This window comes from Manis pentadactyla, chromosome 5, assembly GCF_030020395.1.
Source record: "Manis pentadactyla isolate mManPen7 chromosome 5, mManPen7.hap1, whole genome shotgun sequence".
Classification (NCBI taxonomy): Eukaryota; Metazoa; Chordata; class Mammalia; order Pholidota; family Manidae; genus Manis; species Manis pentadactyla.
The window spans coordinates 95022170-95049778 of record NC_080023.1 but is presented as its reverse complement, the minus strand read 5'-3'; the positions used below and the strand labels follow the sequence as shown (position 1 = coordinate 95049778).

At 38.9% G+C, this 27609-nt stretch overlaps 1 protein-coding gene across 15 annotated transcripts in view; it reads right to left on the bottom strand.

Moving 5' to 3' along the window:
- The window catches only part of ALPK1 (alpha kinase 1), a 123144-nt gene that overhangs the window by 54721 nt on the left and 40814 nt on the right, over window positions 1-27609 (bottom strand). For 8 of the 15 annotated variants that reach the window (XM_057502534.1, XM_057502531.1, XM_057502540.1 and 5 more), the window contains 2 exons: window positions 13689-13920; window positions 9136-9290 (listed from right to left, as the gene is read on the bottom strand). In XM_057502534.1, coding sequence (XP_057358517.1) covers window positions 9136-9290; window positions 13689-13809 — 276 coding nt within the window. In that variant the 5' untranslated portion in view covers window positions 13810-13920. The remainder of the gene's footprint in view (window positions 1-9135; window positions 9291-13688; window positions 13921-27609) is intronic. The other 7 variants (XM_057502541.1, XM_057502542.1, XM_057502544.1 and 4 more) reach the window with 2 other exon arrangements.

Sequence of the window (27609 nt, the reverse complement as noted above, 5' to 3'; positions counted from 1 at the left end):
AAGGAAGGGGAAAAAAAAAGAACCTTTAGATTGTGTTTGTAATAGCATACTAAGTTAAGATAGACTCTTAGATAGTAAGGAAGTTAACCTTGAACCTTTAGTAACCATGAATCTAAAGCCTGCAATGGCAATAAATATATACCTATCGATAATCACCCTAAATGTAAATGGTCTGAATGCACCAATCGAAAGACATAGAGTCACTGAATGGATAAAAAAACAAGACCCATCTATATGCTGCCTAAAAGACACTCACTTCAAACCCAAATACATACTCAGACTGAAAGTGAAGGAATGGAAAAAGATACTTCATGCAACTAATAGAGAGGAAAAGCAGGAGTTGCAGTATTGTATCAGACAAAATACACTTCAAAACAAAGTCACAAGAGACAAAGAAGGACATTACATAATGATAAAGGGGTCAATCCAACAAGAAGATATAACTATTATAAATATCTATGTACCCAACAGAGGAGCACTTACATTGTGAACAAATACTAACAGAATTAGAAGGGGATATAGAATGCAATGTATTCATTCTAGGAGACTTCAACACTCTACTCACTTCAAAGAACAGATCAACGATGCAGAAAATAAGTAAGGAGACAGAGGCACTGAACAACACATTAGAAGAGATGGACCTAACAGACATCTACAGAACTCTACACCAAAAAACAACAGAATGCACATTATTCTCAAGTGCACATGGAATATTTTCAAGAATAAATCATATACTAAACCACAAAAAGAGCCTCAGTAAATTCAAAAAGATTGAAATTGTACCAACCAGCTTCTCAGATCCAAAAGGTATGAAACTAGAAATAAATTATGCAAAGAAAATGAAAAATCCCACAAATTCATGGAGGCTTAACAACATATTCCTAAATAACCAATGGTTCAATGACCAAATGAAAACAGAGATCAAGCAATATATGGAGACAAATGACAACGATAATTCAACACCGCAAAATCTGTGGGACACAGAAAAGGCTGTGCTAAGAGGGAAATATATTGCAATACAGGCCTACCTCAGGAAAGAAGAACAATCCCATATGAACAGTCTAAACTCACAATTAATGAAACAAGAAAAAGAACAAAAAATGAGGCCCAAAGTCAGTAAAAGGAGGGTCAGAATAAAGATTAGAGCAGAAATAAATAAACTCAAGAAGAATAAAACAATAGAAAAAATCAATGAGAGCAGGAGCTGGTTCTTTGAGAAAATAAACAAATAGATAAACCCCTAGTCAGACTTATGAAGAGAAAAAGAGTCTACACACTTCAACAGAATGAGAAATGAGAAAGGAAAAATCACTACTAACACCACAGAAATACAAAGAATTATTAGAGAAAACTATGAAAAATTATATGGTAATAAACTGGATAACCTAGAAGAAATGGACAACCTTCTAGAAAAATACAACCTTCCAAGGCTGACCCAGAAAGAAACAGAAAATCTCAACAGACCAGTTAACAGCAAGGAAATTGAATTGGTAATAAAAAAACTACCTAAGAACAAAACTCCTGGACCAGGTATCTTCACTGCTGAATTTTATCAAACATTTAGTGAAGACCTAATACCCATCCTCCTTAAAGTTTTCCAAAAAGTAGAAGAGGATGGAATACTCTGAAACTCATTCTATGAGGCCAGCACCACTCTAATACCAAAACCATGCAAAGACACCACAAAAAAAGAAAATTACAGACCAATATCTCTGATGAACATAGATGCAAAAATACTCAACAAAATAAGAGCAAACTGAATTAAAAAATACACCAAGAGGATCATACACCATGACCAAGTGGGATACATCTTAGGGATGCAAAGATGGTACAACATTTGAAAATCCTTCAACATCATCCACCACATAAACAAAAAGAAGGACAAAAAACACATGATCATCTCCATAGATGATGAAAAAACATTTGACAAAATTCAACATCCATTCATGATAAAAACTCTCAACAAAATGGGATAAAGGGGAAGTACCTCAACATAATAAAGGCCATATGTGACAAACCCACAGCCAACTTCATACTTAATAGTGAGAAGCTGAAAGCTTTTCCTTTAAGATCAGGAACAAGACAAGGATGCCCACTCTCCCACTTTTATTCAACATAGTTCTGGAATTCCTCGCTGCAGCAATCAGACAACACAAAGAAATAAAAGGCATCCAGATTGGTAAAGAAGTTAAACTATCACTGTTTGCAGATGACATGATATTGTACATAAAAAACCCCACAGAATCCACTACAAAACTACTAGACCTAATATCTGAATTCAGCAAAGTTGCAGGATTCAAAATTAATACACAGAAATCTGTTGCTTTCCTATACACTAACAATGAATTTCCAGAAAGAGAAATCAGGGAAACAATTCCATTCACAATTGCATCAAAAAGAATAAAATGAAAGACCTATACCCTGAAAACTACAAGAAGCTCTTAAGAGAAATTAAAGAGGAGACTAGTAAATGGAAATTCATCCCATGCTTTTGGGTAGGAAGAATTAATATTTTCAAAATGGCCATCCTGCCTAAAGCAATTTATAGATTCAATGCAATTCCTATCAAAATACCAACAGCATTCTTCAATGAACTAGAGCAAATAGTTCTAAAATTCATATGGAACCATAAAAGACCCTGAATAGCCAAAGCAATCCTGAGAAGGAAGAATAAAGCTGGGGAGATTACTCTCCCCAACTTCAAGCTCTACTACAAAGCCACAGTAATCAAGACAGTTTGGTACTGGCATAAGAACAGAACAATAGACCAATGGAACAGACTAGAGGGCCCAGATATAAATCCAAGCATATATGGTCAATTAATATATGATAAAGGAACCATGGACATACAATGGGGAAATGACAGCCTCTTCAACAACTGGTGTTGGCAAAACTGGACAGCTACATGCAAGAGAATGAAACTAGATTATTGTTTAATCCCATACACAAAAGTAAACTTGAAATGGATCAAAGACCTGAATGTAAGTCATGAAACCATAAAACTCTTAGAGGACAACATAGGCAAAAATCTCCTGAATATAAACATAGGCAACTTCTTCCTGAATGCATCTCCTTGAGCAAGGGAAACAAAAGCAAAAATGAACACATGGCACTACATCAAACTAAAAAGCTTCTGTATGGCAAAGGACACCATCAATAGAATAAAAAGGCATCCTACAGTATGGGAGAATATATTTGTAAACAACATATCTGCCAAGGGGTTAACATCTAAAACATATAAAGAACTCACACAGGTCAACACCCAAAAGCAAATAACCCAATTAAAAAATGGGTGGAGGATATGAAGAGACTCTTCTCTAAAGAAGAAATTCAGATGGCCAACAGGCACATGAAAAGATGCTCCACATCACTAATTATCAGGGAAATGCAAATATAAACCACATTGAGATATCACCTCACACCAGTTAGGATGGCCAGCATCGAAAAGACTAACAACAAACGCTGGTGAGGATGTGAAGAAAGGGTAACCCTCCTACACTGCTGGTGGGAATGTGAGCTAGTTCAACCATTGTGGAAAACAATATGGAGATTCCTAAAAAAAATAAAAATTGAAATATCATTTGACAGGGAATTTCCTCTCCTAGGAATTTGCCCAAAGAATACAGGTTCTCAGAGACACATCAACCCCTATGGTTATCGCAGCACTATTTACAACAGCCAAGATATGGAAGCAACCTAAGTGTCCATCAGTAGATGAATGGATAAAGAAGAGGTGGTACATATACACAATGGAATACTATTCAGCCATAAGAAGAAAATAAATCCTACCATTTGCAACAACATGGATGGAGCTAGAGGGTATTATGCTCAGTGAAATAAGCCAGGTGGAGAAAGACAAGTGCCAAATGATCTCCCTTATTTGTGGAGTATAACAACGAAGCAAAACTGAAGGAACAAAACAGCAGCAGACTCACAAACTCCAAGAAGGGACTAGTTGTTACCAAAGTGCAAGGGTGTGGGAGGTTGGGTGGGGAGGGAGGGAGAAGGGGATTGAGGGGTATTATGTTTAGTACACATGGTGGGGGAGATAACAGGGAAAGCAGTGTAGCACAGAGAAGGCATATAGTGACTCTGTGGCATCTTACTACACTGATGGACAGTGACTTCAGTGGGGTATGGTGGGGAACTCGATAATATGGGTGAACGTAGTAACCAAATTGTTTTTTCATGTGAAACCTCCGTAAGAGTGTATATCAATAATACCTTAATACAAAAATTAATGATTTCTTTGGCTAGATCCTCTTGTATTATGTTAAGTAGCAGCTCTGACGTCAGGCATCAGTGCCCTGTTTTCTACCTTAAGGGGAAGGCTTGTAAATTTTCTCCAAAAAAATATGTTAATTTTAGTTACTTTTATAAGGTTAGGGGAGTTCCTTTCTATTCCTAGTTTGCTAAGATTTCTTTAAATTATAAATGGGTGTTGGCATTTATCAATTGTTTTATTCTACACCTTTTCAGAAAAAAAGAAAACAACTAATGGTTTTTGTTTTTTGTTATTTGTATTTCTTTTTTGGGTCCCTCTTCTAATCCCTGCAAGGTAGCACAGGTATTTCCAAAAATTACTGTGGAATAAAGGTTTGTAAGATTACACAACTTCATGGTTATAAAGTTGAAAAGGAAATGGGAAAAAAAAATCCTCCTTCTGAGCCAGCTTCATCTCCTTGGGCTGTACTTTTGCCAGTCTATAAAAGTTAACCCTGCATGTCCTTGCAGGGGCACCACACTAAATTTCTATTCCCTCCCTCTACCAAAACACCGTGGGGAGAGGCTGGGCGCCCTACCCACATCAGGACCCCCACGCAGGGAATGCTCCAAACCGGTGTGGGGGGGTGTCTGTCAAGCAATTCTTCCTGGCCATGCACCCCAGCCTGCTCCCAACTGCTGCAGACATGCAAATCCAAACGTGTGCTCTACGTCCCTTTAAAGTGCTCTATTTTCATAGTTTCTTTTCATTATACAGACATTGTCCTTTGTAGAAGTGTGAAAGTTGTTGAAAAAACTCGGCAAGACGGCACTCACCTCGAGGCTGCTGCCTCTGCTCCCTGGCAGCTCAGGAGCAAGGCCGGGCTGGCCCGTTGGAGCTCCCGGCGCCCGCCTGCTACCATGCCGAGGAGACGCGGACGTTAAATGCCTTCAGTACTTTTTTGAAAAATCCATCAAAGGTTTTGCTGAATGATTTTTATAAGGGCCTTACTGTTCTCTTTCGAAAACTGAAATGCCTTCTCCGGCACTTGAAAAAAATGGCTGGCTCTTTTCATCTTGTCCTCCCAGAGTGTAAACATTGTTGTGAGTGAAAGGAGCTGAAGGAGCGCTTACTTTCCCTTGAAATTTTATTTTTAAATAAGAGAGGGAGAAAATCCTTTTTCTGACTAATACTAATAATACAGGTCAAAGTGTCAGGCGATATACAATTAAATGGAAAACAAAAAAGGTTCCCCCTCTTTTTCCCACAGCACAATGGCACTGGAATATAAATTACCGATGAAGATGAAATAATGCTTCAAAGCCCGTAGGGCAGGCAGGGCAGTGTTTACACAGTATTTTCTTTGGCACGATGAGACATTAAAGATGACGGTAACCCATGGGCTGGAGGGTGTTACTGAATAGTCTCAAACTAGCATGAGGTGGGTTGTAGGTCCCTATAGCCTGTGACCTTGTGATATGCTTTGTTTCACAAGGGCAGCTGCAGTTATCAACAGATGTTTCAGCAATAAATAATTGGTATCATCTCGGAAAAGACCCATCCACCTGGGGAGAGGGCATAATACCAAAAACACTGCCCAGCTATTACAGCCACATTAATCTCCCATCTCTCCAGGTTTCTCGGGGAGCGTCCTGCAGGTGTTTTTTCTGGGACAGAGCAGACAAACTCTCTCAAGTCAGCAAGCTTTGTGTGGTGTGTAAAGGAGGTTGGCCCCTGCCATAAATTTCTGTCTGTGGCCACACACCAAAGGAGAAAAGGCTGGGGGTGGGAAGGAGGAGAGGGAGGGGTGGGGCGGGAGGGAACAGGGAGGCAATGGAGAACAGAAAGCTAAGCACCACAGACAATTTTTCTTGATTAAGTTTAGCCTAAGCAAGTAACATTACCAAGGACCATTAATTCCTCCACCTCCGGCACTCATCACAATTCTATGCTTCAATTTGATCTGTTATTTGTGGAATGAGCTTAAAGATGGTGTTTACACTCCAAGTATACTACTACTTTTTCAAATGGAGGGGAAACTTTTATGGGAAGGATTCATTTCAAGGTGAAAAAAAAAATCATGGAAAGTCTAGATTTATAAAAAAACTGTAAGAAGAGATGAGACCCCTGAAAAGTCAAACTCAGCAGTCTTTAACTACTTTTTATGTAAGAACAGAATCTCACTATTAGTCAGCAATTGAAACATACCCATCCAGCTTCAGTAAGGTATAATATTGACACCAAAGGGCAACGGGGCAAAAACAAATCATGGAATTTACTGGAGACACTTTTGACAAGCTAAGATACCAGGAATAGCACGACTTCACGGGGTGCTGGAGTTCTACGTATTCACGAAACAGAGTGGATTAGCATTTGTGCTCTTGGGGTCTGACACTGAGAGTCTTCAGGAGGTGTGGTGGTTTGATTTATCGCTTGCTGGGTAAGGTAAAGAAAATGATAATCAGAGTTCAAAAAACTCCCGGTTAAATATCTTTAGTAGGGCCTAAAGAAGCCTAATGGACTGATTCTCAGAGCTGCCACTAGTGATCCTGTGAGCTCGGTACAGATTTCTTAAGTTCTCTCTGCCTCAATTTCCCTCAGTTGTGACATCTGTACAATACGTAGAGGGGAAGTAGAAGGATTAACGCATGCACTCTTTAAATATGCTGACGACTGTGAACAGCTCATCTTCCAAATGTCATTAACCCCCTAAAGCAGAAAGATGAAGGTTTTAAAACACAGTCTCCGGTTTTTCAGCTAATGTCACCACAAGCTTTGAACACGTCGAGGGGAGCCGATGATTGCCACACGGGATGAGGGGAGTTTTGAAACCCAGTTGTAGTAATGTGCTGCATCTCGGTTTCTCACCCCATGTTTGAAATTCAGAGGAACTTCCTAAGTGCCAAAGGTCAAAGTAGGAGTCCCCCCCACTGTGAAGCTCTCCTGCTCTCCCCTCCCGTGGAAGCCTGCTAATGTTTGTACGTGCCACGACCGAATCAGGTGAGGTGTTCAAGCAGGTGAAGTGACTATCGGCTTGTTGGAAACTGGCTACAGGTTAATCAGTGGTTCTGGGAATTGATGGCAAAGGGTTTCTTCTCTGGTCGGTCTCCTTCACTCCTAACCTTGCCCCTCCTCCCTCACATCCCTGTCCAGGCCTCCTGTCCGCCTCACTCACCCACTTATTCTTTTCTTTGGAACAGTGGCCCTCAAACTCTCGTGTGTATCAGCATCCTTTGGAGGGCTTGTCTAACGTGGAACGCTACCCTCACCCCTAGGGTTTTTGATCCTGTAGGACTAGGGTGGGGCCCAAGAATCGGAATTTCCAACAAGTTTTCCTGTGATGCTAGTGCTGCGTCGGAAGGTCTGGCTTTAGGCACTGCCGCTTCAGAGCTACACTGTCTAATAAAACGGCAGTCCTGCCCAGTGTGGCTATTTGTATAGAAACTGATTTTTCAAAAGTTAAAAGTAAAAATTCAGTTCTTCAGTCACAATAGGCACATTTCGAGCGCTGAAGAGCCGTGCATGGCCAGGGCCTCATGCATTGGCAGCAGAGGCACAAAACATTTCGTCACCGCAGAAAGCCCTGCTGGACAGCCTACAGCTCGCTTTACCGCAAACAAACTCAGGCCTTCCACCTGACCTTCTGGCTTCATCACGTGGGGCTCGGAGAGGGCGAATCGGGACGGGGACGGAGGAACGAGCCATGGGCCACCAGTCCCTGGTCTGTTCCTCTGGGCAAGAACCTTAATTGTCAAATGAGGATGATTTAGTAATAGTCACTTTGAGAATTATATGAGGTGATGTATGTGCAAGCACTTTGTAAACTCCGTAGTGATATGCAAATTATAGTCTTACTCCGTTCTACCTCTCCACTAACATCAAGCATGCTTGCTTTAACCGCCCCCCACCCCGGCTCACCTCGGCATTCTGAGTGTTCTCCTTCCTCTGCCTGCAACCCCAGTCTGCCTAGCCCCCGTCTGTTTGTTTCTTTGGGGGACTGGGAAAGGTGGGGGTTTTACTGTTTCTAGTAACTCTCCAAAGATGCTGTTATGTGTATGGAGACCAGGGGATCTTTCCCCAATTTTTGTTTTGATAGGCAAAGACAGTATCTATACGTTTATTTTGGGATGACCCCAAACCACATTCCCATGTAAACTGGTAAAATAAAAATTTTAGGATATTGGCATTGCTTAAAATGACTGGTCTCCAGGCAAATATGTATTTTTATGCTGAGAAAATATACATGTAAGCTAATAGACTCTCTTTCTTGATAATCATCTGAGAGAATGTAGGTAAGAAACAATGCTACTAAGGACAATGGCACTCCTTGTAGCATCCCCAGGGTCTCAGCCTGCTAGTCTTGAGGCCCCCTCCTGGCCGGCGGAGGTATCAGTTTGGTTAATACCAATAAGTGAGTTGCGGAATAAGCGTGCCAATGACTTTGACTTGATGTTTCCTGAAGAGCCTGCATCCTGAGGAGCAAAGAGGATCCCAGCTCTGGGAAGGGACATGCCAGACATCAACACCTTGGGCTGCAAGTCACATTGATGAAATAGTGCTGAATGAATTTTTTTAAGCTACCAACTTTTAGAAAGTAGCATTTCAAAGTAAAAATGCTATGAGGCATGGCCGAACCCAAACTACTGCTCTGGCCTACCAAGGATACGTAAATATTTCAGGACGATAGGTTTCCTGATACACCCACTGACTGCCCTTCTTCACTTTTACTTGATTTGGTTTTCCAACAGAAGGGCTCATGGGCAAGTGATACTTTTCAAGGGCTATTTCCTCCACATTAGTCAATCTGGCAGAGCTAACCATAAGGGTAAGGGCTGTCCTCTGCTTTAAGGAAATTTAATCTATTAGAACACTTAGAGGCTAAATGGCTCACTTGGGTGTGTCAAAGGAACAGGTGGCAAGGTTCTTCCTACCAGCAACTGCTGCAGTCCGGCGCCGATTGCATCCTGAAGGTTTGTTTTGTCCTCTGCGCCCACGGCTTGTTTGTACTGCCACTTTTCAGGCACGAAGGGCCACTTCATTTCCTTTGCCTCCTGGATCAAGGTCCTTAACTCGTCGGAGAGTGAAGCTGTAAAGGTCAAAGTTCAAGTAAGGAAATTGCAGCCAAAGAAAAGGCTGTTGAGTTACCCATGTTATGATGAAGCACCTCAACTGCAAACATTCTTTTCCCTACCTTTTGCTGGCTGGTCTAAGCTGGTAGCTGTGACTCAAAGAATAATAGCGCAAAGCTATCTGTCAGGAGGGCCCTGGCTGACTTTGCCCTCCAGGTAAACTGGGGTAGTCAGGCATTTAAGAAGGGTTTTTAGCAGGAAGTAAAGCACTTCAGTGACTATCTCTGCATGAAGAATCAGAGACAGGAATAAAGGAAATATTATTTTCCCTGTAAAATGAGAAAGGGGCTGAGATGGAATGGCATATGGGGCTTGTGGCAGCTGGGTAATACAGAGAGTCAATTTGTAAAACCTCTTTTTACTTCTCCAAGACCTCATTTCATACTTTCACTATAAATGCCACTTAAAATAGACAATAAATACAAAAAACCCAATGAAACCTGAAAAGCTATCAAATTTATTGTGAAATGGCCTGTTTCCCATTTGTAGATATCTTCAGTCTCTCAATAGGCACCAAACCTAATGATAGAGGTTCATAATCTCCTATCCAAACTTGGGAAATTCAAAATGTTCTGGAAACTAGAAGGCTTTTTCTTAAGTTTGGCACCCCAAACAGCCTTGAATTGCTTAGAGGCTGTCTATGGTCTTGTTTGTCTTACTTGGTGAGATTAGCCAAAAGTTTTGCTGCAAAAATTTCAGTGTTTGCCTATAGGTGCTGCCCCAGCTTCTGCTGGAGTGTGAATATAACAGATAGTACATGCACCATTCTACCTTCCTAACACTGGAAAAATTCTGAATTCTGAAGCACACGTGACCTCCCAGGGTTCTGAGTAAGGGATTATGGTCCTGCATATATGACTGCCAGCTATAAATCTCCAGCCACTTATCTTGCAGACATTTCAGACTCAATACGTCTAAAACTGACCTCATTACCTTTTTTCTAAATCTATTTCTCTTTTCTTTATTTTGACAAAGCTACCACCATTCACTGAGTCACCCAGTGGGGCACCAGAAGTCAGTCTAGGTTTTTTGATCTTTTCCTCCATGAATCTAACTGGTTATCAAATTCTATGGATCCTAAATTCATTTCCTTCTTTTTATTATCAGTAAAATTCTTGTCAGACCTCCTGCTTTTATCTTGTCCTATCCATTCCACCTTCCACATTTTTGATCCCTACTTTGCTGAAAATGAGGTGGACCAGGCTATCTTTAATGGTCTTGGACAGCCCGTCCTCACTTTTGCATTGCTCTTCCCTAACCCCTCATGGTCAAGCACAGGCCCACTGACTTCAGCACCCAGTGCCGACATTGTCACTTCTCATAAGCCTGCCATGACCTCCCAGTGGAACCAAGATGCCTCTCCCGAGTGCGCCCAACCCACAAGTGCCTGGTCCTTTCGGCATCTACCCCACTGCTCCATGACCACGTCTGTCCTTCCGTTGTGCTGTGAGCTTCCTGAGGACAGGCATCACATCTCATCACTTTTGTAAATCACACCATAATGTTTAAAAGAACAATCAGTCTTATCTCCACACGGGACATGCTGCATAGGGCAAGAGAACTATGACAGAGAGAGTGAAAAACAGAAAGAAGAGAAAGATGAGAAACCTAATTCTGTCTTGGTCCATGATGTGCTTCTGCTCTGTGTCCTTGCTACTGGGCAAATGTCAGGACGTCTCCCGACGGGGAAGGCCTGCTTGGCATTGAGGGGATATCATATGGGCCACACCAATGAGTGGTCTGGATTGACCCCTGAGGATGACTTACAAACACCACTCTGAAATCATCACCCCCCCAATGCCCCCAATTCAGCAGCTAAGGACTACTGAGTACCTACTGTGTGATGGCACTCCTCCAGTGAAAGCAGAGCCAAGGGACCAGGGACCCTCTATGGTCACAATCTGCTGGAAAGCCAGGCCTTATTACTGCCACTGACATAATTTCAACCTCTGAAAATGTTTCCAGTATACATTTAGAGAAAATTTCCTGAGTGGTATTTCCGAAGAGTCAGGAATAGGATCACTGTGCAGTCTTCCTCCCTTAGGACAGTCCTATGTGGTCCTTGAGTTTACTAAGGGTGCTCCTTTTTGCTTCAAAAGTGTCCCAGTTTGACTGAGAAATTATTTGGACATTGTCCATGAGCATCAACCTCAGGAGTAAAATGAATAATCAAATGACAATACAAATTGATTTCCGGATTCTTAGAATTTCACCATACTTCAGCACTGTATAGTTTAAGTATTTTCAAATTTCTTCATGATGATGGGGAAAATCTATTCTTTACCATTCATTTCTGCCTCCTCCATGCCACCCTTTCCATAAAGCTCATATGAGAATGTGGACAGTCCAAGTGGGAATCCTGAAATAAAAGATGCCCCTGAAATAACATTCAAAAAATACATTTCAGTTTGGATTTCAGTTCCTTCTCTATCTCTGGGAATTTGCTAAGGGTAGTCACGCATGCTGACAAGGACACTTTCTGAGGGGAAAAAAGATGGGGTTGAGAGGAGGAGGGATAAGAGTAAAAACCACAGTGGTTGTGCTTGAGTCTACTAGCTTGCCCTGTGATGCTAAGTACAAGTGACCCCTGTACTAATGCCTTTCTTCTGAAGCACATGTGAGTGAAGACTTTGGGAGCCACACAACCTGCCTGATAAAACTGCTCAGAAACCACCTGCCTGGGGAAGGGCTCTGTGCTCAGACTTCAGCCAGTTGCACCAGTAGTGCCAGGGAGGGCCATGCAGCCCCCCATGGGCTCAGTTAATGCTGAGATAGCCAAGGGCTCTGCACAGGTTTCATCCCGGATTGGTTTATTGGATTCAGGCAGCCCCAGCAGTCAGCCCTGCCGAGCAGAAGCACCTCTGCCTCTCCACTCCCTCACTTCCCCAAGCAGCTCACCTGAAGGGCCAGGGTTAATGGAGTGATTTTGCAGCAGTGATTTGCCTTATCTGGAACTAAACTGATTACCTCTCCTATTCTGTGGCACTAAGAAAGAAAAAGAAGGAAATGGTACCCTACTGAGGGCTCCGAGTTTTCACTACTGAAAACACAAAACTTAAAGGAATTAGGGCTGAAGAGACAAAGGATACCATGTAATAAAAGGACAAGAGAAAAATGTCAATAGGTAGAACAGACCCAAACACACTGCCCCAGAGAGAATGGGGACCAACACTGCAGCATGCTCTGGGGGTGCTGGCTGAGCACCCACTGTGCCCTGACAGGGGGCTGATGCCACCAGCATGTGCTCAGGCTCACCAGCATGTGTGTCTAGTGAGCAAAGCCACCCTTTGGGATATCTGGCAGGTAAAGAAAGAAAACACATAAACTAAGGTTGTGAAATGACTGGACATAAGGTATTTTATCTTCAAAGGAGCACAAATGACAGGTTATAAAAAAATTAACATTTCTATAGGTACCTAAAAGTGCCCCTGTAAAAATGAATGTGCTTATATACAAGAACATGGGAAAAAGACTTTCCCAGAACCTTTTCCCATTACATGATTAACCACAACAAAAGGGGTGGAGAGTATGAATTTTATGTGGGAATCTTACTTCTGTAGGGAATAGCAAGTCACTAAAAATATGAAAAAATATTAAAAGCATATAAAAGGAACACATTTATAGAAAGGGAGGAAAATTTATTCAAAGGCTAAAAATAATTCTAAGGAAAGTAGGCTGCCCCGCCAAAACTGGCTAAAGAAATAAGAATTGCTTTAACTTTCTAGACTTTGTGATTGAAACTTCCCAAATAATAAGGACTCATCTAAAACTGAATGACACTACGAAATGAGCATAAAGCCAAATTCTTAAGCCCTGATAATCATGCCCTTTGTATTTATCAGTGTAAGTGGATTTATGTATTTTACCAATGGCCTGTGACTACAGCATGAGAAATGTACTGATGATCAAAAAAAGAGAGATGGACTGATGAGATGACATATTTATGGAAACCTCAGAAATGTATGGAAATTGGTGAGGCACAAAAGCCTACTTTGAAAGAAAGTGTGTGCCACCATTGAGAAGTTGCTTCAATTTTTTAATAATTGAAATTTACGTGCACCAGCCCACTTGGATCCTTTGTTCTTCCTGAACTAAACTTTTTCTTGTAGCCTCATGTCTACTGAAGCCTAAAATTAGAACTGACAGCAATTCACTGCAACAAAGTGGGTTTCCACCCCTGCCCGTCCGCCTGCAGCCCATGTCTCATTCATGCCCTAGAAATCCACTCATCTCTCGGTGGTCATCTGCCAAGAGAAGAAAAATAGGGCAGAGATGAAAACATGTCATTCAGGCAGGGGAGAGGAGAGCGAACCTGCTGGCTTCCCCTCCCCCTGTGCCTCTCATGAGGCCCTCACCTCTCCACCACTGATCCTCGCTCTTCTCCTCCTCTGATGCATCTGACGCCTCCAACAGGAGTCGGTCCAGCACTTGCTTGCACTCCTGCAGTAGTGTAGCTACAGCTTTTTGATTATTCATGACTATTACCCTCCCTTGAAGATGAGTCAAGTGTCCCTGGGTCTACGGTGATCAATTACCTAGGAGAAGACATCGATTCTCAATAAAAGAGCCCCTTCAAGGCCGAGGTACCTGGTGAACAAAAGAGGGGGAAAGATGATTAACTGAAGTATCATCAATTATCTGTAAGACTCAAGCAGGGAGGGATAATAGGGCAAACACATGAAAATACATGACAGCCCCTGAGGACTTTATTAGGGGAGTGTGTGAAATTACTGCAGGGTCTGGCCTGGATGGGCGGCACCTCGAAGGCATCCTGATGCAGACCCTGGTTACCGCAGTGATGTCAGCGGAATCACATGGAGCCCAAAGAAATGAAAATGCCCTATGATTTATGTATCTTCTGCATACTTCACATCAGTGCCTCTGGATCCCAGTGGCATCACACTTTTTGCCTCTCTGGAAGTCTACAGGAAGCATCTGGCTAACAGTTCTAATATTCAGACTCAAGCACATGGTAATATGAAGTTTACCACTCTCATAACCCACTGCTGATTTCCCCTGTGCAGTATTCTTCATGGTATTTAGCATCATATAATTTGGACCGAGATAGGCAGTGACAGATGCCAAATTTAAAGCTCTTCACAGTGAGGCACAATGCCAAATAAAATAGAAAAATGATATTCTAGAAAACCCAATTTCCTAGAGATATCATATGGATGGATCTATCATGTAGATGGATGGATCTACTTATACTGCTACTTGACATATATAAAGTTAAGCTATTTCTTAGGTAAATATGAGTACATTGTAATGAACTATTGCATTCAAAGTAATTTCAAAAACAAAATAACATGTAGATGGTACAAAAATAAATACTAAGTTATTTGGCAAATGAATGCCAAAAACTTACTTTATTAACAAATCTTTTGGTCTGTCTTCCCATTATTAAAGAATGTATATTGTAAACAAAAACAAAGGAAGTTTGTTTTTATTAATAATGAACAAAGAAAATCTTTCTGACTTTGCCAGAATAGGCAGTAGAACTACTGTCTGGTTTAGACACTCTCCTAGGGCACCTATTACTGAAGCAAGAGAGTCTGAAAAGGAAGAAAGTAGAAAGTAACAGATAAATGGATGGCTCTACTCCGTCTGCCTCCTAACTTGTCCATGCAATGAAGTAGTCATTCAAAATATTAAGCAGTGAACGACTGTGTAGGTACTGGGGTAAAATGTGCTGCTACTACATAAAGGCCTAACTATAAGAAACTGTTTTTGAATTTGAAATAGCAATAAAGCATTTTCTACCTCTTTTTCTATTCTATGACTTAACAGGAACAGAAAATGCAGGATCAGCTAACTATGTAATCTAGACTTTGTATTTTTTATTCTAACCTGGCTGGTGAACTACCTATGCCTTGTCTTTTAAAAGACACATACCTGCTTTATACAGCAAAGTGAAAAAGTTATGTTACAAGCTTATTTCATTAAAATAATCATGTATATGTTGATGAAGAACAAAGTAGAGTTCTTGAATAAAAAACTCTTCTTACTTAAAAGAGCACTCACATAAGTGAGATTGTGAGGAATTAGTTACTGGAAGAATTTAAGCTTAAGTATAAATTTAATCTTTCTTCTGTTTAAGATGTTTTATAAAGTATTCCTATATGGACTGGATTGTTGGATTAAGTGGCTTTCAATGCCCCTTTTAGCTCAAGTGCTCATAAGTCAGTGTTGTGTGATACAAACTGGCTACTAGCCTATGTTTCTATGAAAAGAACCAAGCAGTAAGGGCTGGTCAGAGAGCTAATTAGTGGACTATACGAAACAGAAGGCCATGTAGCAATGATATCCCATTCCCACCAATCCCTGAAGGAGGGAGATGGTGGCTGTAATGGGAGGTCGGCATGGAGATTAAGAAATGCAGGTGGTGGTTGAGAAGGTTAAGAACAAACTTCACTTGAAATGAGCTGTGGGTGAGTGGGATGCTCACTTTTCTTCAAGTCCTAAATAATTGCAAGAAGGGGGTTCTTTTCCCTGGGATCCTTTTTTAGGACTTTGCAAAACAGCACTGTAATACAATTTTAACAGCATGTATCATCCCTCTGCCTAAAGGTTTATAGTAATATTTTATTATTAGTGTTATATATTCCTCTTAAGATAGTAGTAGCCTTCTGTTTCACTGGCAAATTAAAATAAATTTTAATTGCCCTGTTTCTGTAAATGGTTTTAGCAGAGAGAACATGTAGTAATGAAGAGAGGACCGGAAAATCGGAAAACTAGTATACAAAATAATGTTCAATAGATATTTGTTGACCAATTCCACTTCATTCTCTATCATCAACTATTTGTGAGACCTCCAAGATTCACTTTTGAGATTCATTTTTCTCAACTATATTTTAAGGGGGTTAGTTGGAACAATTATTAAGGTCCTTCCAGGTCTTAAATTACATGCTCAGCAGCAATCTAGGTAGAACAGATTATCTATTGCTGAAGAATATCGATATTTTTTTACTGAAAAGTTCCTGGCTCTTTGAGAACCTTAAGTATAATATTTTTATATATTCTTTTTCTCTGTGGTTTAGAAATGTTGGCTTGAATCTTAGAGGTTGATTGCTAAATAAATATACTATTTGCTTTGGTTTCCTTACTTGAAACCCCAGTTCGTGATGCACAGGATCATAAATCTCTTCCTTTTGTCTAAGTGCTGTGAAAGAGAGAAAAGGTATGTGGTTCTGTGAGGACAAACAGCAGGACTTGACTTGGTCATTTGGGTATGACTAGAGCAGGTCAGTGGAGGTTCCCTGAGGATGTGATGCCTGAATTACGCTCTGAAAGAGGAACAGGGCTTAATGAAGTTAAAATGGTAGGGAACAGCCCTAACATAAAAAAAGAATAGAGGGAAAGAAAGGACAAGTTGGCTGAATTAGAGAGAAAAGGAGAAAGTTGATATGAGGTGAGGCTGCAGAGGTAAGCAAGGGCTGTGTAGGACCTTGTGTGCCAGGTAAGGAATTCTGTGTGTTTACCTTAAATGTCATAGGAAACTATTGGAAGCACTAAGACCACAATCAGATTTGCACTTGGAAAAGATCATTCTCTTTTGGCTATAGTGTGAATTGGGGGCAGGGAGAAGGCAACTGCCAGTAGCTCAGTTAGACGTTTATTGCAATCATCCAAGTGGGAAATATCAGGACCTCAGACCAGAGTCACTGTATTAGACATACCAGGAATTGGACAGATCTGAGGGCTGTTCAGGGAGTAAACACAGTACCGGGACTGGATGGGTATGAATGGTCTTAAGGATGAGTCCCGTTTCATAGCTCAAAACTGAAGGGATGGTGTAACCATACTTTGTGAAGCGGAACATAGAAAAGATCTTCTAGGAAAAGACACAAATACATGTTATATTTTGTGTTTTGAGTGAGAAAGATAGTAAGGGAGATAAGCCATACTATTGAAATAAGCAATCAGATTTTAACCAAGAAAACATTTCTAAAAAGGAAAAAGAGAGTTCCAAGATAATTAATGTTTGGTACTTGTGACTCCCCAGAATATACTGGAGATATTCTTTATACTTTTTGAAAGTTGTAGCATTTTCTTTTTTCCCTGTAGGATTCCGGAGACAATAGGAAGAAAATACTGTAACATAAGAAACACTTTGGAATCCAACCATCTGTCCAGACTTGTATGGGTCATTGTTTGGCATAACAGAGGCTGGAGCCCAGGAAATTTTCCTTCAGGCAACAGCCCCACTGGAAGTTTTGGTCAGCTTCCTTTATAAAAGAATCATTTTTAATTTCAACAATATCAATTTTTTCTTGCCTGAACTGTGGCTTTTTGTGAACTGCACATTATCTCTAAAGTGAATAGTGTTAGATTCCCAATGTTTTTCATAGTCTATAGATTATTTTTTTCTATTCTGACATCACCCCCATATATTTTTTCTTAAAAATCAAATAGGAAGAGGCCAGCAAAAGGAGTCAAACGTACAAACAGTAACTCTAGAATAACTCTAGATAGCCAACAAGGTTAGACTCACACACTATAAGGTACACAGGCACACACAGACACATGGTCATGTGTGCATACATTCTGTATTTAATTTTGACATAAGTATGTTTTAGTTCTATTACTGAGCTATAGTTTAGCCAAATGGCCAAGTTATAGGATAACTGACAAGTCAGCTACCATTAAAAATAAGCAAATCAGTGAATTATTGAAAGGCCGATTTCTTTTGGCATCTGTGTGTGAGTCTTTTTCACTGTGCAATTAATGGTATTCAGGGGTGAATTGGGGAAAATAAAAGAACTCCAAAGGTATTCTATGGTCTACCGGCTGCCACTTCTGTAATGATCCACCAGCCAAATAGTCATAATCCCTAAATGGAAGATGTGGGAAAGCATACAGTAGAAGAGATGGCCTATGCTGTCAAGGAATTTATAATATAATTAGATAATAAGAGATAAATACATTAAAAATGAAGCATATAAGGCATATTACACATGATTATATTCCAAAAGGTCAACTTGAATTATTTTTGTTGGAATTCAACTAATGGTTGGTTAGATTCACAAGCAAGCCCACAGAGCTCATTTAATTCATATGTATAGGAACAATACACTAAAAATACTTCTCCATCTCCATTTAAATCACTTACCATGTCATATCTATGAGAAAATGTATTCTGGTTTCTAACAGAGAGCAAGAATCCGTATTTCCACTCAGATGCCAGTCCAGCCTCTTCCTCCCTTCCTCCCTTAAACAGCCCCACACGCAAACTCGGACCATATTGTCTCTTGTACTGATTGGTAGTAAACATGGGGAAACAAAAGGAGAAAGAGAAGTCTGACTGAAGAGAAGAGAGCTGCATGGTCTGGATAGATATTTTTGCAAACAAACAGCCATTTAAAAGTTGAATAAAAACGGAGAAGGAGAAGGTAGCTTCTAAGTCACCAAAAACTTAGGGTAGACTTCTATTTTTAGAAGTCTGGAAGACTATGTGCCCTGACCAATACTCTTGCTGAAAACAACTAAAAATGCTGGAAAATCACCTTAAAAATCTCTAAAATGTATCAGGTAAATGGTAAGAAAGGAAGGACTACTCAGAAGACAAAAACCAAATAAAAGCTGGAACCCAGAAAGTTAACCAACACAGAAGCTAGCCTTTGCTTGAGTGTATTTGCAAAACACTGTACCTGAAACTTGGTTTTTCACCTTCTTGGAATGTGGGAGTATAGGAAGTAAAATCAGAGGCCCACACAAGGTAGGCAGTATAAGAGGAGACTGCTCCCTGCACAAAACTGAGATGCTAAAAGATTGAACCTTCAGGGTAAGGGTTCCTACCCTGAATAAATCCACACTCTGTCCCCTAACTTGCCAGGAAAATTGCCTGCAGCAAAACATGGTGCTTCATAGAGGAGAATAAAAGTTTTTCCTTTGGGAATTTGCAGCCACAAAGTTAATAAAATATCTACCTGGTAATTGTTTTAAAATAAGTTATTTAAATATGGTCCTGGGTTGGTAGTTTTCTCAAGGCAACTGGTAAAATGAACCATAATCTTCTCTAAAGGAATCTGACTCAATCTGAGCTTCAAACAATTCTCACCTACCCAGAAATATGAGTTTCTGGTGAAAGCTCACAAAATGTGTAAGGTTAAAAGAAATGATGAATGAGAGCAGAACATATAGATAGTAAAATCAGACACACAAAGGCCTAAGATAATGAAATAATCAAATACAGACTACAAAATATACATCTTAAAGACTTGAAAGAATATGTTGAGTATATGAATAAAGACTAAGAAACAATTAAAATGTACAAGCAGATTTTAAAAGAATCAAATAGAATTTCTAGAAATGAAATATATAATCATTAAAAATGGGATATTCAATGAACTGGACAGATTTGACAAAATATTAGCTCTGGTCGAAGACAAAATTTTTGAACTGGATGATGAACCAGAACATATAACCCAGAATGCAACAAATAAAGACAAATGGATATAAAATACAAAAGAGAGGCTAAGAAACAGGGACAATTGATGAAAAAACTCTTACCATATACATAATCAGAGTCTGAGATAGGAAGAAGAGGGGGGAACAGAAGAAATGTTCAGAGAATAATAGCTAAGGACTTTTAGAACAGGAGAAAGACAATAATGAAAATCCTTATAGTTTTCGAACAGGATAAATAGATAAATAAAAGTCCATACTTATAAATACCATAGTGAAACTAGGGAACACCAAAGACAGAGAGATCTTTAAAATGGCTAGAGAGAAAAAAAGGGATCACTTTCATAGAAGCAACAGCGAATTTATAGCTGGCTTCCCAAAAGCAACAATGGAAACTAGAGGACAGTGAAAGGGTATTTTCAATATGCAGCTGCAGGGAGGAGGGAACCCAGCAAAACAAAAATATTTAAAAATAAACACCAACAGATTCTTACTAAACAAATCTCTAAAGATGTATGTTAGATAACAGGAAGGTGATCATGGATAAAAGGCCTGAGGTTCAAGGAGAAATAAAAAACAAAAAAATGGTAAATTATTGACTAAATATAAACATTGTATAAAGTTACAATAATAAAAGTGTCTTGTGAGATGGAAAGAATACACATACAAACACAAACAGCATATATATACCCGGAGGAGAGGGATTGATGATAAAGTGTTCTAGGATCTTTGAATTGGTCAGGAGGAAGGGAGATATTAACTTGAGACTGTGATAAAATTTCTAAGATAATCCCTAAAAAGCTGAAACAAAATATACAACTTTGAAACTAGTAGAAGGGAAGAAAAGAGACAAAACAACCTGAAAGAAGACAAGAAAAACACAAAGGGAAAAAGTAAACAAGGAAGAGTCAGAATAAATACAAAATACAAAATACAATGGTAGAAATAAATTTAAATGTATCTGTATTTCTAATAAATATAAATGAGCCCAATGCTATAGTAAAAAAATATAGACTTGATTAAAAAATAGCTACATGGATCTACTTAAAGCAAAAGAATAAAGAAAGATTAAAAATAATAAGATGGACCTCATACCAGTTAGGCTGGCCACTATCCAAAAATGGCCATGAAACAAAAAATGTTGGAGAGGGTGTAGAAAAGGGGAGCCCTCCTACATTGTGGGTGGGAATGTAAATTGGTGCAACTGTTGTGGAAAGCAATTTGGAGATTCCTCAAAAAACTAAAAATAGAAATACCATTTGACCCAGTAATTCTACTCCTAGGAATTTACCCAAAGAAAACAAAATCGCTGATTCAAGAAGACATATGCACCCCTATGTTTATCGCACACTATTTACAATAGCCAAGATACGGAAGCAACCTAAGTGTCCAACAATAGATGAATGGATAAAAAAGAGGTGGTACATATACATAGTGAAATATTATTCAGCCATAAAAAGAAAAGAAATCCTGCCCTTTGCAACAACATGGATGTATCTATAGGGTATTATGCTCCGTGAAATAAGCCAGGTGGAGAAAGACAAATACCAAATGATTTCACTCATTTGTGGAGTATAAAAAAAAGTAAAACAGATGTAAAATAATAGCAGTAGATTCATAGACAGTGAAAAGGGACTAGTGGTTACCAAAGAGGAGAGGTTAGGGAGTGTGGGTGGGAGGGGAGAAGGGGATTAAGGGGAACAATAATTCCCAATCACAATATATGTAGGTCACTCGGATGGTAATACAGCACAAAGAATTCATTTAATGACTCTATAACATCTTATTATGTTGATAGACAGTGACTGCAATGGAGAGGGTGAGGATTTGATAATATGAGTAAATGTTGAACCCTGCACTGTGTATTTGCAACCATCTTATGATTGTATATCAATGATACTTTAATTTAAAAAAAGTAAAAAGATGGAAAAGATATATTAGAAAAATACTAACTAAAAGGAAGCTGGTATAGCTATGCTAATTATCAGATGAAATAGAGTTTAAGGCAAAAGCCATTAATACATAAAAAGGTCACTTTACAATGATGTGTAGTTCAGTTCACCAGGAAGGTATAGCAGTTCTAACCTTGTGTGCATCTAGTAGCATAACTTCAATACATATGAAACAACAATTGAAAGAATTATAAAGAAAAATATGTAAATATGTAACCATAGTCAAAAACTTAACACACAACTCTTAGAACCTAGTCTGTTAAACAGACCAGAAAAAAAGTAATGATATCATTGATTTGATCAACACAATGAACAATGTTAATCCAACAGATATTTAAATAATGTAACAATTGCAGAGTATACATTACTTGCAAGCATGTCTGAAATATTTACAAGAATTTAATGCCTCCTGTGCCATAAAGAAGATCTCAACAAATTTCAAAATATTAATATTATGCAGATGACATTGTATGACCAAAAGGCAATTACGTTGGTAATCAATCAAAAAAAAAAGGACTAGAAAAACACTTATATGGATCGAAATTAAGAAATATGCTTCTAAATAACTCACAGGTCAAAGAAGCAATCATGGAAATTAGAAAATATTACAATGGAATGATAAATATTATATATCAAAATGTGTGGAACTCAAAGTGGAATGTAGAAGGGAATTTTTTGCCTACATACATATAGTAGAAATAAAGAATGATGGATAATTAATGAGTTAAGTTCATATAACCCAAAGTAAAGAAATGAATAGAAAAATTGACTGAAAGAACAAAGAAGAATGGAAATAGAAATAAGAACAGAAATTAATGAAATAAGAGACAAATATTTAATAGAAAGTTCAATAAAAACACTTTTTTTTTCAAGAAACCAGTGAAATTGACAAACTGCTGGCAAACTTGATCAAGAGATATAGAATAAATAGAGTAGGAAGAAAAATCTTGGAGAGAGCACTACAAATGTTACAGAGATTTTTAAAAGCTAGTAAGAGAATACTGGAAATAGTTAATACCAATAACATTGAAAACAGATAAAATGGTCAATTGTTGTAAACATGTAACTTACTTAAAAGAAGTCAAGAAGAAAGAGAAAACCTGTATGGCCCCACAATCTTAAAGAGATTTAATCAGTAGTTGAGCAATCTTTCCACAAGGAAAATACCAGGAACATACAGTTTTACCAGCAAAATTTACCAAATATTCAATAGGCCAATAAATCCAATCTTAAATTGGCAAACAAATGGCTAGAAAACCTAATTTAATAAAAACATACCATTTACAGTGGCATAAAATATGTAAGATATAATGAAAAAAATAGTACATGAAGTAACTAAGAATAATCCTAATAATAAATATGCAAGACTTTGAGAGAGAAATTATAAAACTTACTTCATCGAAAGAGATTAATGAAAGTCCAAGTACGTGAGGAGAAGAAACCTGTGCTGGTGGCCCGGAAAACTCAATATTACTAATATGTCAATTTTTCCCAAGTTTCTTTCTATCTTTAATGCAATTCCAATCAAAATGTCAAAGCCTCGGTGTATGCTTGTGTGTGTTTATGTGTAACCTAATGAGATGATTCTAAAATGCATGTGGAGGAACACAGTTCAAGAATAATCAAGATACTCCTGATGAAAAATAACAAAGGAGGAGAGGGGCGTGTCATACCAGATATCAATAATTAATTATGTAAGATTATGTTAGATGATACAAAAGTTATTGGCACTAGAGTAGGCAAATTGATCTAAATAAAATAGTCCAGCAACAGACATACATATATGGGAACAATTTATTATAGAGCTCAGTATATAACATTGAGCTTCTTGTTTTTTTTTAAAATCAATACTAGTTAGTTTAAAGACTTGAATGTAAAAAAGCAAATCACAAAGGAAAAGACTGATGTATTTAACTAAAGAGATGAGCTTCTGATTAGTAAAATGATGCTGTAAAGAAAGTGAGAAAGACAACTCACAAACTGAGAGAAAGTGTTTGTGATGTATGTAACTGACAGAAGATCTCTATCCAGAATACCTGTATAAATCAATGAAAAAAGGACCAACCACATAGAAAAAGAATGAGCAAAAGACTTGAACAGACACTTCACAGAAGAGGAGACATGACTGGCCAATGAACATATGAAAAGTGTCCAACCTCCTTAGTAATCAGGGACTACAAATTCAAACCACATTGAAAAACCACGCCCAACTACTTGACTGGAAAAAACCTTAAGTTGGATGACAGTTGTCAAGAAGAGTCAGTGCTAGTTGCTTCCATTCACCATTGTTGGAACCTAAATTTGGCATTATCCAGTAAAATCAAAGATGAACTCACACTAATAAGCCAGGAGGGAAAAGACAAATACCACAGGATTTCAGTTATGTGTGGACTATAAAAACAAAGCTAAACAGAAGGAACAAAACAGCAGTAGACTCACAGACACTGAAAAAGAACTAGTAATTACAAAGGGCGAGGGGTTGGGATGGGTGGGGGATAAAGGAGCACAATAATTTGCAATCACAATTTAAATTGGTTATGGGGATGGTAGTATGGCATGGAGAATATAGCCAATGATTCTGTAACATCTTTCTGTGTTGACAGTAACTGCCCTAGTGTGTGTAAAGATTTAATAATATGGGTAACTGTTAAATCACTGTGTTGTACATTTGTAACAACATAAGATTGTTTATCAATAATACTTCAATAAAAGAAAAAAGTGAAAAAAAAATGGACTCACACTATGAGCCAGTGTCCACTTTCATATATATACTCTAGTTTAGACCAACTTTTGGACCTGTGCCTAGGAAATATGTATAAGAATGTATAAAAATGTGTATAAGAACAGTTTGCAATAGCAAAAAACAAAAGGAAATAATCTATATGTCCATTAACAGATGAATGGATTGGAAAACTGAAGTATATTCATACATTTCATAGAAGAGAATAAGCAAGTAAATGAATGAATTACAGTTACATATAACAACAAGGATGGACCTTAGAAATAAAATACAAGTTACAGACAAGTATGTGCATAACATTTACAAACACTCATAGCTAAACAACGTATAGTATTACAGGATACAAATATATTGGCAAATACACGGCAAACTTACAAAGAAAAGTAAGGGAAAAATAAACTAAAATTTTGAAATAGTGGATTTATTGAGGGGAGAGTGAAGAAAATGGGAGGGAAGTGTGTGCACACAGGAAACTCCACATAAAGTGGTGTGTTCTTGTACTTAAACTGATCATTTGATCTATGGGTATGCATCATGTTCTTTGTGTATTAGAACTACTTTATAATTTTTAAATATCTATTTGGCATTTAATGAAAAAACTAAAAAGAATAAAATGGAAACCCAAGCTATGGAGCATCACATGGGTAATAAGTATCAGTTCCTACCCTTAGGGTTGGAACCAGTGGTTCCACTGAATGACAGTAAAAGATGCAGCCTTTCAAAGTAAGTTGGGGCGGGGACACTGGCACAGGGATTTCTTGGGGGGATAGGATAAGATCTGGACTAGCTGGAGAGAGAAGTGAGGCAAAGAAACCCAGCTAGAAAGCGATGTGAGGAGAGACTTTGAGGAGAAGATCCTCTTCTTCTCCTCAAATCCATGAGCAAGTCTAGGGTATCGGAATAGCTGATGAGACAGGCAGTTTGAACCATTAGTTTAACAAACGTAACTTTGCCAAGAAATTCAATTTGTCTTTTCATTCCATTTACAAAGAAAAGGAAGGAGTGTGCAGTGATTTAAAAAAAATAGATTTTAGGAAATTCTGCAAGTGGAAAGGAAGTTCTTTGCTGTGCCTCTTTTTTTTATCAAGTTTTCCAGCAATCTTATTAAATGAGGACCACACCTTGTTAAAATGAGAGGCCGGGTTATTCCTTCTCTCAGAGTTGCCCCTGCCTGTCTTGCCCTTGTGCCTCTCCCTCTTCCCCTCACACACCTCAGTTCCCGACGGCTAAGTGTGTTCATCAAACTTGACTGCACAGCGAAGTGCACTGAGAGTGTTCTGGGTCATGAATGGGTCACCTGCCCGCCTCAGGAAAGAAGAAGAGGAAAAAGAGAAGGTCATCACTGCAGGGGCTGCTGCTCATACTCTCTGGCTCCAGTTTCCCACTACATCACCCACGGTGACATGTGGCGAATTGTTAGTCTGGCCTGCATGGCTAGAACAGCGACATCTCAGGTCAAGGTGAGTCAAGCCTGCCATCTGGTCTTACCAAGGCTCCTGTACTTACAACTTCCAAAAGGTCATAAGACAGTAGAATTCTCTTTGTATTTTTGCACCCTAAATGAAAGAAGAGCTCTCACGTGACAAATCTGTCACAACCAAGATACTGGGGAAGATTCATAGAGCAGGAAAAATTACTTTACAAACTTTGAAGGGCCTTCAGTCATAGGAGTATCCTCTGGGAGGCAGATATTGCCCACCCGAACTCAAGGTAAATAATTCAAGCCATGAAGAGGGGGTGAAAAAGCAGGAGGAGGTTGAGTAGCTTGTCCAAAGCCCCATGCAGAGGTAAAGACAAGAACTTAGAGTTCAGACTTGTCCTCAAAACACACTTTGCTTCTCATTAAATAGATACCAGGGTTCTGGAGAAAAACACAGCAAGAATAGCATCACTGGAAAATAAGTAGTCCATCCTTAATAGAAGAAATGGAGTAGCTTTGACTGTTTACCTAGTCTGTGCTGTGGTGGATGAGGCCAATGAAATGCTCGTCTGAGCAGAGCCAGCATGGCAAAACTGCAGGAGGTGCAGGGGCAGAGTGGGGGAAAGTTCAGGTGATGGTGCAGTATGTATATGGAAATGGCATAAAGCATACTATGGTATCAAATTGCCAGGGCTGTGAAACATAATAAACTTTTGATGAGGTCAGCAAATGTGGGAATTATGGTTAATTTTGCAATGAAGTATTTTCAAATCAGTGCATATAATTCCCAAAGCCAGGGGAGTTATTTTGCAAAGAGCCATGTAGATTCTGAGTTAGAGATAGCCTACCAAGGAGCAGTCTGTCTTGAAAAAAAGGTATGAGGAAGCTCTGAAATTATAGGAGTACAGCAATGAAGACAGGAAACTAAGAACTGCACTTTCACGGTTTGAGTCATCAATAGGCAGCCAAGTTAAGCACATGCGCTTTGCAGTTAGGGTTCTTGGGTTTGAATTCCAGTTCTACCTCGTGCTACTGAGCAGCAGCCTTAAGCAAATCATGTCTCACTTTCCTCATCTGTAAAAAAGGGTAACAATAGGACCAATCTCACAGTTTTAAACAGATCAGTTGAGTTAATATTGTAATATTATATAAATGTACTAATGTAAACATACTACATAATAATATGTGAAACACAAAGAACATTGCCTAGCATGTAATAAATGTTTCATAGTTAACAATTGTTATCAGCAACATTTTCAAGAAATAAAATTTCAGTTTTTAAAGGGTCATCCAATTTCTCCTTAGTTTACCTTAATTGATTCCCTTGGTGGCTTCGTTAGTGTTTATGTTTTTGAGAAAGAAAGTTGTTTGACTATACAAAGTTCTCACGTTCATGGTATTTTTTCCCCAAAAAGGGGCCACATAATAATGGGATTATTCCCTAAATTAAAAATGCTCCAGATCCACATTCTATGTTAGAGAAATGAATTGTTAGAGAAATGAAATACTATGACCAGACATTTTCAGGAAGAAAGATGTGAGTTTAATTTGCTTTAAAAAAGCCCTTAAAGCCAAAGCCAGCTTTGTTTAACTTGCTGTTTGCCTCCAGCACTCAGGCGCTTCTCTGTCAGGGATGTCAGGAAAGTGAGCCTGGAGTGGCTGAGGGAAAGAGCGTCCATCGGATTACAGATCAGACAGAAACACCCCCAGCTCCTCGACGTCTTCTCTCAGACACACACAAAGCTCTTTATTTATTT